Source organism: Ailuropoda melanoleuca, chromosome 1 (genome assembly GCF_002007445.2).
Source record: "Ailuropoda melanoleuca isolate Jingjing chromosome 1, ASM200744v2, whole genome shotgun sequence".
Lineage (NCBI taxonomy): Eukaryota > Metazoa > Chordata > Mammalia > Carnivora > Ursidae > Ailuropoda > Ailuropoda melanoleuca.
Window position 1 is genome coordinate 124,893,190 of NC_048218.1, and position 15,970 is coordinate 124,909,159.

At 35.2% G+C, this 15,970-nt stretch overlaps 1 protein-coding gene across 1 annotated transcript in view; it reads left to right on the plus strand.

The window, feature by feature from the left end:
- Positions 1-15,970, plus strand: part of COG5 (component of oligomeric golgi complex 5) — a 285,065-nt gene that overhangs the window by 216,762 nt on the left and 52,333 nt on the right. The window contains exons 13-14 of the mRNA XM_034666445.1: positions 7,660-7,821; positions 9,823-9,922. Of these exons, the coding sequence (XP_034522336.1) occupies positions 7,660-7,821; positions 9,823-9,922 (262 nt within the window). The remainder of the gene's footprint in view (positions 1-7,659; positions 7,822-9,822; positions 9,923-15,970) is intronic.

A 15,970-nucleotide genomic window follows, 5' to 3' on the forward strand; every position in this document is an offset into this window, starting at 1 on the left:
TTCCTCCTAAATTGAAAAATTATTTTCACATTTCTCTTTGAGCATCAAATCGATTGGCTTGCACATTTTCTTTAAACACTAGAATCTTTACTGTGACAAGGCTGATTCAGGTAATAGCAGATTCTCATCACCTACCTTGTTAAAAAAAAATGTTGGGTGATGTAAATGTTTCTCTTCCAATTTTTATTTTTCTAAATACTTAAATTGTATCCACCATAGTAAGAAGTTCTGGCTAGTGAAATATAGGATGTAGAAGTTTTCATTGGCAAAATAAATGGCATGGCTGGGAAGATAGAATGAGACGAAATTTTTCTCTTCAGTAACTCTTTTATGCTAAACATGGAGATTAGATATGAACTAATGGAAGAGGGGCAAGAGAACTAAACTCATCTCTTGATCTACAAAGATCTAATAAGTTGTTTAAATATTATATAAAATAGAATATTTAGCATCATTCTATTTTTGGCTTAGTTTTATTTTTAAATTCATATTCTTGCCCCTAAAAAAGGTCTAGAAGTATACACAGAAAATGGTGATAGTGATTTATCTCCAGAAGTTAGAATTTTCATTTTGTATTTTGTGCTTTCCTTAAAATTAAGAAGGAGTGTGGTCCGGGAAAGAGTGGAAACAGAACCCTCTCAGTACCACTTTCTCCCTGGGTGACTGTGGGCATACCCAAAGCTATGACTCTCTGGCAAAGGTTTCACACTGTGTGGGAGAAATAGACTTCACTAAAATAATCTAACCAGTCACCAAACAAGCAAATAACAAGCCCTAGAGGTGTGGAGATCTAGTACCCACAGTTGCAATAATGTATTATCTGAAATGTCCAGTTTCTAAGAAAATTAATGAGGCATACAAAGAAACATGACCCATACACTGAGAAAACAAAAACAAAAAACCAAGCAACAGAGACTGCTTGTGAGAGTGACCAAACATTAGATTTAAAAGAATGAGACTTCAAATTAGCCATTAGAAATATGTTCACAGAACTAAAAGAAAGCATGGTTAAGTAAAGGACTATATAACAGTGTTGTATCAAATGGAGAATATCAATAAAAAGATGAAAATTATATTTTTTATAATAATTTTTTTATTATGTTAGTCACCATACAGTACGTCCCTGGTTTTTGATGTAAAGTTCGATGATTCATTAGTTGCATATAACACCCAGTGCACCATGCAGTACGTGCCCTCCTTACTACCCATCACCAGCCTGTCCCATTCCCCCACCCCTCTCCCCTCTGAAGCCCTCAGTTTGTTTCTCAGAGTCCATAGTCTCTCATGCTTCATTTCCCCTTCTGATTACCCCCCCTTTCTTTATCCCTTTCTTCTCCTACCGATCTTCCTAGTTCTTATGTTCCATAGATGAGAGAAACCATATAATTGTCTTTCTCTGCTTGACTTATTTCACTTAGCATTATCTCCTCCAGTGCCGTCCATGTTGCAGCAAATGTTGAGAAATTGTTCTTTTTGATAGCTGAGTAATATTCCATTGTATATATGGACCACATCTTCTTAATCCAGTCATCTGTTGAAGGGCATCTCAGCTCCTTCCACGATTTAGCTATTGTGGACAATGCTGCTATGAACATTGGGGTGCATATGGCCCTTCTCTTCACTACATCTGTATCTTTGGGGTAAATACCCAGTAATGCAATGGCTGGATCATAGGGGAAAGTTATAAAAAAAAAAAGGAATCAAATGGAAATGCTGCAGTTGAATAGTTCAGTCACTAAAATTTAAGAAATCACTAGAGGGACTCAACAGTAGATTCGAACTGGCATTAAAAAAATTAGCCAACTGGAAACTAGACTCATGTAGGCCTAAGAACATATAGGAATAAATGAAAAAAAAAACAACAGAGCCTCAGAGAAATGTGTGGCACCATTAAACATACCAACACATATGTAATGGGAGTGCCACAATAAGAGTATAGGGAGAAAGGAGAAGAAAAAATATTCAAAGACATAATGGCTGAAAACTTCCCAAATTTATTGAAAAACAATGTACACACCCATGAAGCTCTCAACAAGCTCCAAGTACGATTAACTCAAAAAGATCACAAACAGACACATCATACTAAAAGTGTTCAAAGTGAAAGACAAGGAGAAAATCTTGATAGCAGGCAGAGAAAAACTACTCATACTTATAAGGGAGGCCCAAAAGATTTACAGCTGACTTCTCAGCAGAAACAAAGGAGGCCAGAAGGTGGTGGGCTCAAAGTGCTCAAAGAAAGAAACTGTAAACCAGCAGTCCTATATTCAGTAAAGCTGTTGTTCGTAATAAAGAGAAGCAAAGACTTACCTAGATAAACAAAAACTGAGAGAATTTGTTGCTAGCAGACCTAACTTGCAAGAAGTAGTACAGGAAGTTCTTCAGGCTGCAAACCAAGTCATCTCAGTTGGTAATTCAAGTACACACAAACAAAGAGTACCAGTAGAGATAGTTAGGAAATTATAAAAGATACTATAAATGCATATTTTCTCCTTTTTTCTCTTAGCTGATTTAAAATGCAGTTGTATAAAATATGTATAGAATGTATTGTTGGGCTTATAACATATAGAAATATATGTGTATACATTTGCCAATAAGAGCATAAACGAGGTAAGTGGGAGCAGAGCTATAATGTGCTATGGAAATGATGACAGATGGTAGAGTGATAATTATAACAACTTATTGTTGGATTTGTAACATTAATAGACATACTATGTATGGCAGTAATACCACAAAAATAAAATACTTAAGAAATTTAATGAAAGAAGTATAAAACTTCTATGAAAACTATAAAATATTGCTGAAAGAAATTGAAGATCTAAATAAATTGAAAAACATTTTGTGTTCATGGATCATAAGACCTAACATTGTTAAGATAGCAATATTTCTGAAATGGATCTACAGATTCACTTCAGTTGCTGTCAGAATCTCAGCTGGCGTTTTCGTAGAAAGTAACAACCTGATTCTAAAGTTCATATGGAATTACAAGGTACTTAGGATAACCAAATCAGTATTGAAAAAAAAAAAAAAGAATAAAGTAGGAGTCACACCTCCCAGTTGCAAAACTTACTACAGAGCAGTGGTAAACAAGATGATAAGGTACTGGTACAAGGAGAGACATTGATCAATGGAATAGAATTGAGAGTCCAGGGGCACCTGGGTGGCTCAGTCATGATCCCAGAGCCCTGAGGTGGAGCCCCAGGGCAGGCTCCCTACTCAGTGGGGAGTCTACTTCCCTCTTCCCTTTGCCCCTCCCCCCACTTGTGCACATTCTTTCTCTCTCAAATAAAGAAATAAATCTTAAAAGAATTGAGAGTCTAGAAAAAACCCATGTATCAATGGTCAGCTGATTTTCAGAAAGCTTTTCAAGATTATTCAGTGGGGAAAGAATACTCTTTTTGACAAATGGTGGTAAGACAACTGGATAGTTCTATTCAAAAGGATGAAGCTGGAACTTTACCTCATACCATATACAAAAATAACTCAAAATTGATTAAAAAAATAAATATAAGGTCAAAAATATAAAACAAAGAAAATATAAAGGCAAGTCTTCATGACTTAGGATTTGACAAAGAACTCTTAGCTATATGACCCCAAAAGCATGAGCAACAAAAGAGAAAATACATATATTGGACTATTTCACATATTAAAACTTTTGTACTTGAAAGGACACCATCAAGAATGGGAGAAAATACTTGCAACTCCTCTATCAATGGACTTGTATGTAGAATATGGAAGAGACCTTAGAATTCAACAATAAGAGACAACTTATCCAATTAAAAAATGGGCAAAGGATCTGAGTAGACATTATCTCCAAAGAACATAGACAGATGGCCCATAAGCACATGAAAATATGCTCACCATCAGGGAAATGCAAATCACAACCACAATAAGTTACAACTTTACACCACGAAGATGCCTTTATCAAGAAGATAATAAATAACAAGTGTTGGCAAGGATGTGGAGAAATTAGAACCCTCATACGTTGCTGGTAGAAATGTAAAACAGTACAGGGCTTTGGAAATCATTTCGCAGTTACTCAAACAATTAAAGTCAGTTACCACATAACCCAACAATTCTACTCCTAGGTATATGCCTAGACAAGTAAAAACATGTTTGGGGAGGGTGGACTGAGGAGTGTTGTTTAATGGATCTAGTTTCTGTATGGGATGATGAAAAAGTTCTGGAGATGGATGGTGGTGATGGTTGCACAATCAGGTAGGAATGTACTTAATACCACTGAACTGTACACTTAAAAATGACTAAAATGATAAACTTTATGTTACGTGTATTTTATCAAAAGCAAAACATTAAGCAGATTTTTTAAATGTTTACACAAATCTGAAACAAATGTTTATAACGGCATTATTCATAATAGCCAAAAGATAGAATCATCCCAAATGTCTATCAGCAGACAAATGGGTAAAAAACAGTGGTGTATATCCATGCTATTCAGCCATAAAAAGGAATGATACATACTACAGTGTTACTGAACCTTGAAAACATTATGCTGAGTGGACAAAGCCAGTCACAAAAAACACATATTGTTTGACCCTATTCATATGGAAGTCTAGAATAGAAAAATTATGGAGATAAAAATTAGATTAGTAGTTGCTTAGGGTTGGGGATGGAGTGAGAAGGTCAAGGGGTTATATTTGAAGGGTATGAAGTTTCTTTTTGAGATGATAAAAATGTTCTAAAACTGAGTATGGTGATGGTTGCACATATCTAAGACTATACTAAAAACCGTTGAATTGTACAGTTTTAAAAATGGTTGCATTGAATGTGAATTCTCTCTCAGTAAAGCAGTTTTAAAAAAAATGGGAAAGGAAGTATATTCAGTTCTGAGAAGTTTTGATATGGAAAAAGGAATCAAGCTACTTCTTTGAGATAATAGGAAAATCACAAGAGGGTAGATGAAGTCACAAAGGGAGAAAAAAGCTAGAGAAGTCCAAGTTGATGAAGGCCATTGCCAGTGGTTTGGTCTTAGTGTTAAGTAGAGGTGAACAGTCACCTATAGAGAGCCAGGGGCTGCAAATGTAGATTTCAAGTTAATACATTGTGTTTCAAGGCTCTTGAAATTAAGGGGTTTGCATAAATGTAGAATAGATACAATTTACTTTTTCTGTGCAATATGTGAGTAGCTTAGCAGCAGATAGACCATCTAAATAAGATATTCTTAGAGCTTTGAAAGGAAGGTGAATTAGAAAAATCAGGATGCTAATGAGTTTCTTGAAATAGTTGACGGGATAGAGGACAGACCCGGTGAGCTGATGGAGGGTGAGAATCGGAAAGGGTTCCATAGCATCAATCACAGTAAGATCTAAGAGCAAGTTCTTTTGAGTAAAATCTGGCACTTTTATTGACCTACAAAGCCTGACATGATTTATTCCATCTATTTTCTGTTTGACTTCATCTTGAACTACTCTCCTGGCACTTACGTGCTCTGCTCCTCTGAGTTTTTGGCTCACTGAGCCCAGTGTGGAAGGCCTTTGCACTTCCTGTTTTCTTTGTCTGGAAAGCTCTTGCCCTGAAAATCTCTGTCACTTCATTCCCTCTTTCCCCTCAGTTCTGCTCAGCAAACCATCCCTTGCCTTATCCTATCCAAAATAGGATGAAAAAGAGAGAGAGAAAGACAGCTGAACACATTCTTTCTGGCTTGCTTGAATTTTCTCTTAAAACTTATGACTCTCATATTCCATATTTAAAACACTTAAAAAAGTTGTGTTTATTTTTGTATGTGTCTTTCTTATTGGCAACCTTAAGTTTGTCATTAGTAAACTTTAAAAGGACAGGGAATTTTAATTGACTTCACTACTTATTTCCCACACCTAGGCATTACCTGGCAAATTGTAGAGACCTAATAGTATTTGTAGGAGAGAAGGAGATGCGGACAGTGTGGATATGAAAAGTTGTCTTCAAGCTTGGAAACCTTAGAAGAGTAATTCAAAATGATGACTCAAATATGGACGCTCCCTAGTAAAGCTAAAATAAAAACAAACTTCTCAAACAGGATGGGTTTTAGGATGGTTATCAGTTTGGTGTTTTGTGTTTTTTTTAAGATTTTATTTATTTGATAGAGATAGTGAAAGAGAGCACAAGCAAGGAGAAGAGGGAGAAGCAGTCCCCGCTGAGCAGGGAGCCCTAGGCAGGGCTCAATCCCAGGACCCTGGGATTGTGATCTCAGCCGAAGGCAGACGCTTAACCAACTGAGCCACCCAGGCACCCCAGTTATCAGTTTTGACATTGTAGTCACCAAAGATCTTTAGTGCAGATTCAGAGACAGGAGGAGTTTAAGTACTTGTAATTCATAACTGAAATATCTGCAGAAGAGGAAAGAGGCTTCTTAAGGTCAGTAAATGACAGGAGCAAAAACAGCGAAGACATTTAAATAGATGGCATGTTCTTCAATAGAGGATTGCCTCAGGCAGATTTAGACACCGTCCTCCCTGTCCCATTGTGCTCTATCTTCACCTATTATAGAAATCACTGTAGTTAGCACTTTACCTGCACATTTCTTCCCTGCATTGTAAAGTGCTTGTAATCTACATCTTCCCAGCACTTAACAAGGCCTGGTACATAGTATTCTCAGTAAATACGTGCTGAGGGAAATACTTATTGAATGAGAAATGTTAAGAGATAACTATGGAATTATGATGTACGAGCCAAGAGCATTGTGACCTCTAGGGCTCATTAGATGACCAGAAAGGATGGGAAAAGAAAAAAGCCAGGTTTCATAAATTACATGGTGGAGCAAATCAGATGTTTTTAAGGATGACATTTAGAATGAAGGGGGATTTGTTTAAGAAAAAAAAAAAAAAGACAGTGGAAGGACTGGTAAGAAGGATTATAAACAGGGGTGACTAGAGGAGATATGGAGTTAGTTATAGGAATAAGAAAACAGATGGAAATAATGGTTTTAGACATTTGATAGTAATTGCCAAAGGAAAAATATAAGACCCGATAGTGGGACTGGTAACTGAAAATACGAATAATTGGAGACATGGGAAGATTAAGAAGGAAAGATACATATAGTAGACTAAATTCCAGTTTGTGAAGAATATGGTAAAGCAAATGAGCTTAGAATTCCGATTGGGAGGATTTATGTGATTATAGCACTTTCACAAACACTTTTTATATTGTCCCTGTTCTGTTAGTTTGGCATTGGAAGGCTGATCACAGCCTAGACCCTGTGCACTTCCCTCTCAGGGAGCTCTATGGGAAATGGCAGCTATGGGTGGAAAGGGTCAAGTTAGTGGAGCAGGTTTCTGCGCACTTGGCTCTCTCATGAAGCTTTGATACTCTCTAAAAACGATTTCCTAAGCAAAGGCATAGCCTCATTAGAATTAGTAAGATTTTACATTGTTATTCTTTTAGTTTCGAACGACAGACTTACTACAGTAGATACTGGCATATATTAGATCACATTTATACATAGGAGTTTGTCTAAATTAAAATGTTTAGTTCTCAGTAAATGTCTAGTTATGCAATGTATTTGTAAATGTATATACATTTTTAAACAGAATTTTTTCTCTTTTTGTTTATAAAGAGTTAACATTTTATATAGAAGATAGGTTTTTAAGAAAGGTGTTTACAACCCAATACAATAGCAATTAGATTTGTATAATCTGAATTCGGTTTTAATAAATTTTGTCCCCACAGCCCAGAAAAGGCTTTGAAAGACTCACTGCAACCCTATGAAGCTGCCTATTTATCGAAATCTTTATCTCGACTCTTTGATCCTATCAACTTGGTTTTTCCCCCTGGTGGTCGCAATCCTCCTTCCTCGGATGAACTTGAAGGTATCATTAAAACTATAGCAAGGTACGTATTTTTATATAACGACATGCTGTAAAATGCCTGCCACATTTGTTAGTGATGTTTTAATTTACTTGAAATTATTCAAGTAATTAGTCCTGCAGTTAAATGAAGAGTTTTGCAGTGAATCAGTGCACATAGAGTAAGTACCTAAGATTCCGATTAATAAAACCATTTAAATACAGTCTAAAAATAGCTTATTATAATCATTCCGTATCTTGTCAAGGATGCAAAGTGAACCTAATTTTTATGCCATAGTAAATAATATTATATAGTAAAATAAGCACAAAAATAATTTTACAAACTGAGAAGTTAAAGCATAGAGCTTAGTGTTTTTTATCTTAAATCTGTAAAGTACTTCATGGCATACCCAGGATTATAATCTTGATTAGCCTACTTGTGTTTGCTATTTTGAGCTTACTAAGTGAATGTGACAGCTTTTAAAACTCTCAAAAGGCAAGGTATCCTCGTAGAGGTGCCACCTGAATGCTTGCAGACAATGTAATTATACTGTTGCCTTAGACATTTACACTTAACCCAGATGAATTTGCAGTTAAGACTATCTCAGTTCCTGTCACAGCTAACAAGTTGTCATAACAGTAGGTCTGTACATTTGTAGATGAACATTTTGAGAAATAAAAATAGTAGTTAGGCAATAGAGGACCAAAGTATAGAACTGTCTAGATCGTTTTAGACTACAGATTTGAAGCTGGTGACTTGTAGGCATGTGGAGTAGGACTAAGAAGCCACAGGTATAATGTCTGTGAGCATATATCCAACTGCAGACATACCAATATGGTGTCTAAATTGCTGTGCACCTTGATCTTGAATCTTTCCATGATTATCATGACTTTCCAAAGTCCTGACTCTAGATTTTTTTTACTGTGATGTCTCTGTTATCTGTTTGATATGGTTCTGTTATCTGTTTGATATGGTTCTGTTATCTGTTTGATATGGTAGTGACAAGAACAGCCTTGGATTCAGCTTGATGTCTTTTTTTTTTTTTTTTTGGCAATTTGATCTTTTGACCTATTTACGGAAATGTTGAAGAGGCATCTCTCCCATTCCTCTGGGAAGCTTGGCAATGCTGTAATCAAATATAACATGAAGCTTGAAGAAGCATAGTTATTGCCAGTATTCAGTAGAATTTAAAAGTGAGCATTAATAAAGTTTTGTGTCACTATTTATGAAAGGGCATTTTTATTGCACATAATATGCACTAGTGTTGTTTCAGAGTCCTTCACTTTCTTCATAAAGAGAATCTGTTAAGTGTCAAGATTTATTTTGCTACTTCACAGACAATAATTACTTTTCCTGCTTTCTACCTATGTATGGGTTTTTCTGCAGTTTTTAACTCCTCGTATTTTTTCCATGGTCTTTGTAAACACTTTTTTTTTTCTTTTTGTCAGTCCCAACTAATCCATTGTTAAAAGTTGAAAATAAGTATGGCAAAGAAATACTTCATGACTCCAAATTTTAAAGTTTCAAGCTAAGTTTTTGTTATGCTTTTGATATATTTAAAAAACTACTTTACAAAATTGCATGGATTGACATAATTTCTACAGAAACTAAGCATCTTTATGTATAATGGGTAATTTATATTTTTAGCCTGTGTCCTTCCAAGGTCATCATTTCCATTCAAAAGCTGTCATTTCCTTGCAGATGTCTGTGATATGCAGTGTCTCTAATTGCATTTATCAGTATTAACAAGAGAGCTACTTTAAAAATCTGTACACAATTTACTCTCTTAATCACAGCCTGAACCCACACATGACGTGCTTTTATTAATGAGAAACTGGTCATTAACCGAGCCATCTCAAAGCTCTTTTTCCTAATGCTGAATTTAGGAGGAAAAATGAAACAATGCAACCAATTCTTGGAAGCAATCAGTGAAATCTATAAACCAGAATCACTACATTGCTTACTGGGTTTAAGTTTATATGTTGTTCTTTACTTTGCTGATGAACTCTGTTGCTAATAATTGAAGTCTGTTTTTGTTTTCTGCAGTGAACTCAATGTAGCTGCTGTAGATGCAGACCTTGCGTTAGCTGTGTCAAAAAATGTGGCAAAGACCGTCCAGCTGTATGGTGTAAAATCGGAGCAGCTTGTAAGTGTACCCTTCTGTCAGCATTCCTGATTTTGTTTAAAATTGCTAATTCTACTTGACTCTAAGTATCAATATTGAACTGACTATTAATTTACTGGTGGTTTTACTTTATTGAAATTTTGAAACTTTCTGATGAGTTTGAACCCCCAGAAAAGTTATAATCTATTTAAAAAATGGCCCTCCTACCATTGTTATACTTTCAGAATGCAGGAAGGTTTTATAAGGCTTTTAAAAAAAAAAAATGCTTGTACCACCTTAAGGCCTAATTTTACATATATATATAACATATATATGTGTGTGTATATATATATTTGTGTATATATATGTATGTATGTGTACATATACCTATGTACATGTACATATATATTAATATAATTGTCTCAGATTGATCAAAATTCCCGTGTTGTGACCACTCACCCCAGATATCATTCATGCAGTTTACCTGTTGTGAAATTGACTTGAACTATTAAAAAATGGCTAGAGGAAGTGAAGTGCTTAAAATCGTGGTAAAAAAATGTTGATTTACTTTTGAAAGGTTTTAACCCTAAAATGTGGAAGTTTAACCGTAAAATAATTTTATTTGAAAGATTATTTTATTTGTATTTAAAATAATGGGTAATTAGCTGAATCATAATCCTAATTCTGTGCATTAATGTTTTAAAGTTAAGCACACATGTTTAACTAGTATATACGTATGCTAACTGAATCCAAAGACCAAGGCTTTAGTGTACTTTCACCTGTGCTGATAGATGAATTTTGATGAATGTGCCAAAATCTCTGCTGTCTTTACACGAGTGACCAACCATGTTTTCACTTTAGCCTCTCTGACTGCTCCCAGATGGAACAGCATAAAATGAAGTACTGTGGTTTTACCTATATCCTAGTAGTTCTAGTTGGTTCTGGAATAATTTTTAGGGTAGATTGGTAACAAATTGAACTGAAGGAATTTGCAGTTCCAGTGGGTGGCCACATTCTGTTTGCCTGTTAATGTGCTGTTTTCCATTCAGTTGTTCTTGTAGCCTTGACAAACAATTCAAAAGCAACTTTTCAAAACTTTATTTATTGAAAACCGGCCCTACAGAGACCATGGCAGCTCTTCGTAGGTAAATAGATGACTAATTTTTCTCTCAAACTTTTTTAATAGAAGCTTTTTTAAACCATGTTTAAAAACATGGTTTGTTGCTATAAATGAAATTCAGTATTATATCCAGCTTTTTTAAACCATGTTTAAAAACATGGTTTGTTGCTATAAATGAAATTCAGTATTATATCCAATAGAATCTAGTGTAATTATTGAANTGATGTTCATTGCTTTTAAAAACATGGTTTGTTGCTATAAATGAAATTCAGTATTATATCCAATAGAATCTAGTGTAATTATTGAAAATGTCAGGGAAAAAATCATTAGATGGCCCCACCTGAGAACAACATTATAAGAAAGAGCCAGCATATGTATAGAAAATATCTTGCTTTTCTGCTGTAGGAGGTGGCAGCGGTAACAGTAACATGTGACTTCAGTTAAGACACTAATGGTAGGGGCATCTGGATAGCTCAGTCTGTTAACTGTCTGCCTTCAGCCCAGGTCATGATCCCGGGGTCCTGGGATCAAGCCCTGCATCTGGCTTCCTGTTCAGCAGGGAACCTGCTTCTCCCTCTCCCTCTGCCTGCCACTCCCCTTGCTTGTGCTTGCTCTTGCTCTCTGTCAAATAAACAAAAATCTTAAAACAAAACAAAACCAAAAAAACCACTAATGGTAAAAGGCTTTGGCAAAATTAAAATATATCAACAAACATTTGATTGATTTGATACTGGTGGTCAGATAGTCTGTGACCCTAAATTACTTAGGCTTACAAAACTTAAAATGCTGAAGGCTAACCAGAAAGTCGTTTTCAACTTTGATTTTAGTGCCTAAAGAGAGCCTAAACATTAAGAGTAGAAAAAGCATCTAACGCTTTTTTTAAAAAAATATTATAAGGACTTAAGTAACATTTTAGTATACATCTTTTATTTTGGGCTAATAGTACTGTTTCTGTTACTCCTGTATGTTTTTAAATTTGACGTGTTTTATTCTTTGATCTTGCTGTATTCCTGTTCTTTCAGAATTATTTCACTGAAAACGTTTAGAAGAAAATACCCAGTATTAAGGCTTTGGTGGGAGAAAGACTTGAAACAGAATTTGAAGTAGAATAACTACTTTATCTGTAAATGGAAATGTTGCTTGAAATATGGTAGGACATATTTCTATAAATGGAGGATTCTTTTTATAGATGAAAAATTTAGGTCCACAAGGTTGGAAAGTGACAGAAATCAGATCCTTAATGGAATGTTCACGCAGTGAGATGAAGGAAAGCTAGAATTTTCAAGATAAACATGTTTTCAGAAAGGGGGACTTGAAAATATAGAACCTGAAATGTGGAATGTACAGCTTTCCAGAATCCTAACTCTATTTCCCTAAAGGTCAGTTGTGCAAGTTTGTTGGCTGTCAGAACATCTTAACTATAGCTTTAATTCCTATCAGAAGAAAAGCTCATAAAAGGATTTTTCAAGTTGATCCCTTTTATGAACCATTTTTGTGGTCATCTGAATCACTGTGTATTTAGATAAATTCTCCCACATGCTTAGAAAAGCAATGTTTTTTCTTTTCAACCTCATTATTTTAATATTCTAGGATATAGTAGAGTATAACATATAATTTATATGTATGTAGTTCATGTATATGCTTATAATAATCTGAAATAATTTTATCATTACACATGTGTTAGTTTTTCTAAGGCTTTTCTGTTATTAATCCCCAAAGTTATATGTCATACAAACCTAAAACTCTGTAGGGGCAAATTCTTAAGTTATTTTTTCTGACTCTTAAATGGTACCAGAGAATTCATTTCTTGAGGTTAGGGGAGGGCCATAAAAATAACTGCAGTTATTAAGCATTTATAGTGGCTTGGATTATGCCAAGCCATTTATGTGTCTTATCTCATTTACTTCACAACCACCCTATGAAATGGAAGTATCAATATCTACCACTACAAAAGGTAGAAATTGAGTCCAAGAAGAGTTAATAGCACGCCCAAAACAGACTGCTACAAGTAGAAAGCTAGCTAGCAGGTGTTGAAACTAGCATTTAAACTCAGATTTGACTCTAGATCAAGCTTTAAACTATATCGTACTTCAACACAAATGCATTGTTTTTTATTTGAGAAAAGTGGGATTGTTTTTTGTGATTTACTTGTTCCCTTATTTACTTTACAATATGAGATAGAGAACTAAATCTACTTTAATACATGCATGATATAATTTATGTGTGTATCATAGTTTATTTAACTTCCGTGGTCATAGTGGTTAGTGTCTTGGTCCACAACAAAATGATACAAACTGGGTGACTTATAACAATATTGATGTGTTTCGCACTGTTCTGGAGCCTGCAAAGTCCAAGATCAGAGCACCAGCAGATTTGGTGTCTGGTGAGAGCCCCTTTACTAGTTCACTGATGGCTGTCTTCTCCCTGTAACCTCACAAGGCAGAGGGGCAAAGGGGCTTTTTCAAGCCTCTTTTATAAGGGTATAAATCCCATTCATGAGTGCTCCACTCTGATGACCTAATCACCTCCCAAAGGCCCCTCCTTGGGCATTAGGTTTTAAGGTATAAATCTGAGGTGGGGTGAGTGGGAAGGATACAAACATTCAGAGCATACCAGATATTTAGATGGTTTAGTAGTTTAGTTAAAAAACAGGGATTTAACCTTGAATTCTCGTATGTGAGTTATAACCAGTAAGGGTTTATCACCTCTACTATGTATTTAATTTAGTGCGTAATGTGAGTATCAGCTTCCTTAGGTGCCCTTTTGTGAAAAGGAGATGAGTGTTTTTTAGACCATCTTTATTTAAAAGTTCTTATTCACTTGTTTTGATAGCAGTTGTGAAGTTATAATTAATTTGCTAAATAGAATTTTATGTTCAAAATACATACCTGCAGATAGATATATTATATTTTATGATTGAACTGAACAAACCAATTATTTAATAGTTATGTATTGGTAATTTGTTTGTATAGTTCTGAGATGTAACCTTTAGAAGAAAATGTCACTAGACCTTGCTATTGTAAGTTTGAATCAATGTTTTCCTTGTCCTCTGTATATTAAAATGAAATTAAAATATTAGCATATAAGAGTTATTGTGGTACCTTTATAAACCTTTATAGGGTTGTGAATTTGTGATGTCAAAATTATAGGCAAATATACTAATAAGTAGTCCTTTTAAAAGATGACCTGTGAGGACAACAATAACTATTATCTGATGGTTTCAGGAGATGACATCTAGAATCTTGGTGTAAATGTCAAATGTTATAAACTGTGAGAAAGTAGATTGGCATTTAATTAGGTTGCAGACCATTTAAATGGAAACAATAATAGGAATGACATTTAAGGGGAGGTTTCAACTTTAATGCAGGTCAGTAGCTGTGTATGAGGTCAATAGTACTAGATGGCAGTAGGGTTTTTTTGCTTTTTTTTTTTAAGCTTTGTAAATATACCCTTTATTCTTTGTGTGATTTCTTAAGCAATTTGGAGACTTGACATTCCTATAGTGGAAGAAAATCTACATGTGTGATATTTAAATGATGATAGACACGTGGGTTCAACTTTTTTAGTTTTAAGCAGATTATTTAATGCAGATTTAAATGTCATCTACCTGCATACTGCTCCATATAATATCATATGGTAATAATCTATATTGTTAGCATTAAAATAGTAAAAGGTTTTTAAAAATATGAAATCACTTGAAAGAGTTTTTATATTAAATGCAAATATACAAAACATATCTGTAGACTCTTTGGCCCAAATGCACTTTAGCTATAATGCAAATACACTGAGCCCTTTGGGTTACCTACTCTCTTGATTCTTAGCCTTCCACTCTTTCCTACCTCCGTTCTTTTTTTTTTTTTTTTTTTTTTTAAGATCTTATTTATTCATTTGACAGAGAGAGAGCCAGCGAGAGAGGGAACACAGGCAGGGGGAGTGGGAGAGGAAAAAGCAGGCTCCCAGTGGAGGAGCCTGATGTGGGTCTTGATCCCAGGACTCTGGGATCACGCCCTGAGCCAAAGGCAGAAGACGCTTAACGACTGAGCCACCCAGGCGCCCCTTACCTCTGTTCTTGCATTGAACTATTTTAGGATCACTCCTTCTTTCCCTTGAGATCATTTTCTTGCTTGCTTCCCAGACTTGTGAGAGCTTGATTTTCGTGGGCTGTGCCAGGTCAGTAGTAAATGGTCATGTTAGTCAAAATTCAGTAGACCAGAGTGAAGACAGAGAGAAATGTCAAATAATGGTTATTGTCGGCTGGCTAACTGAATATAATAAAAAAAAAAAATGGTTAGTGTCATTAGGCAGTATTTTCAAAAGAAAGTAAAAAATGCTAAGTTGTTGGCTAAAGCCTGCAAAGTCTGTATTATCTGTTGCCATGAGACCATTGCCTGACAGACAACTGCAACACCTGAATGGCATATAATACACACTTAATGCTCATACTTCTCCAGGCAGATGGAGGGCAGCTAGGTGACTTTGCTTATCTTGGTTTAATTTGCTCACAGCAAGCTGGCTTCAACCACAGTTAAATACTCCGTTCTGCATGTCTCTCCTCCTGCAGCAGGCTCTCTTGGGTTTAATCCCATGATGAAGGCAGAAGCACATGAGAGAAAATATTCCCAAAAGTCTGGCTTACCAAAATAACCCAACCATAGTGCAGTATTAAATCGCAAAGGATGTGGATGCAGGCAGGGATGAAAGATTGGACCAGTCGTGCCATCTGTCACAAAGCCCAATATGGCAATAACAAGAAAAGAGAGTTCATGAACTTTTTTTTTCATTCCTTGATCTCCTTACTTGATCCTGTCAGTATGTATTAAATTTTTAAAAATATCTATTTACATATGTATGTATTTTTTTGAGCTATAAAAAAATGGAGTTGAAAATCTGCATATAACTCCCTAAAAACTTAACTAATAGCCTACTGTTGACCAGAATCTTTACAAATAACATTAAACAGTCAATTAACA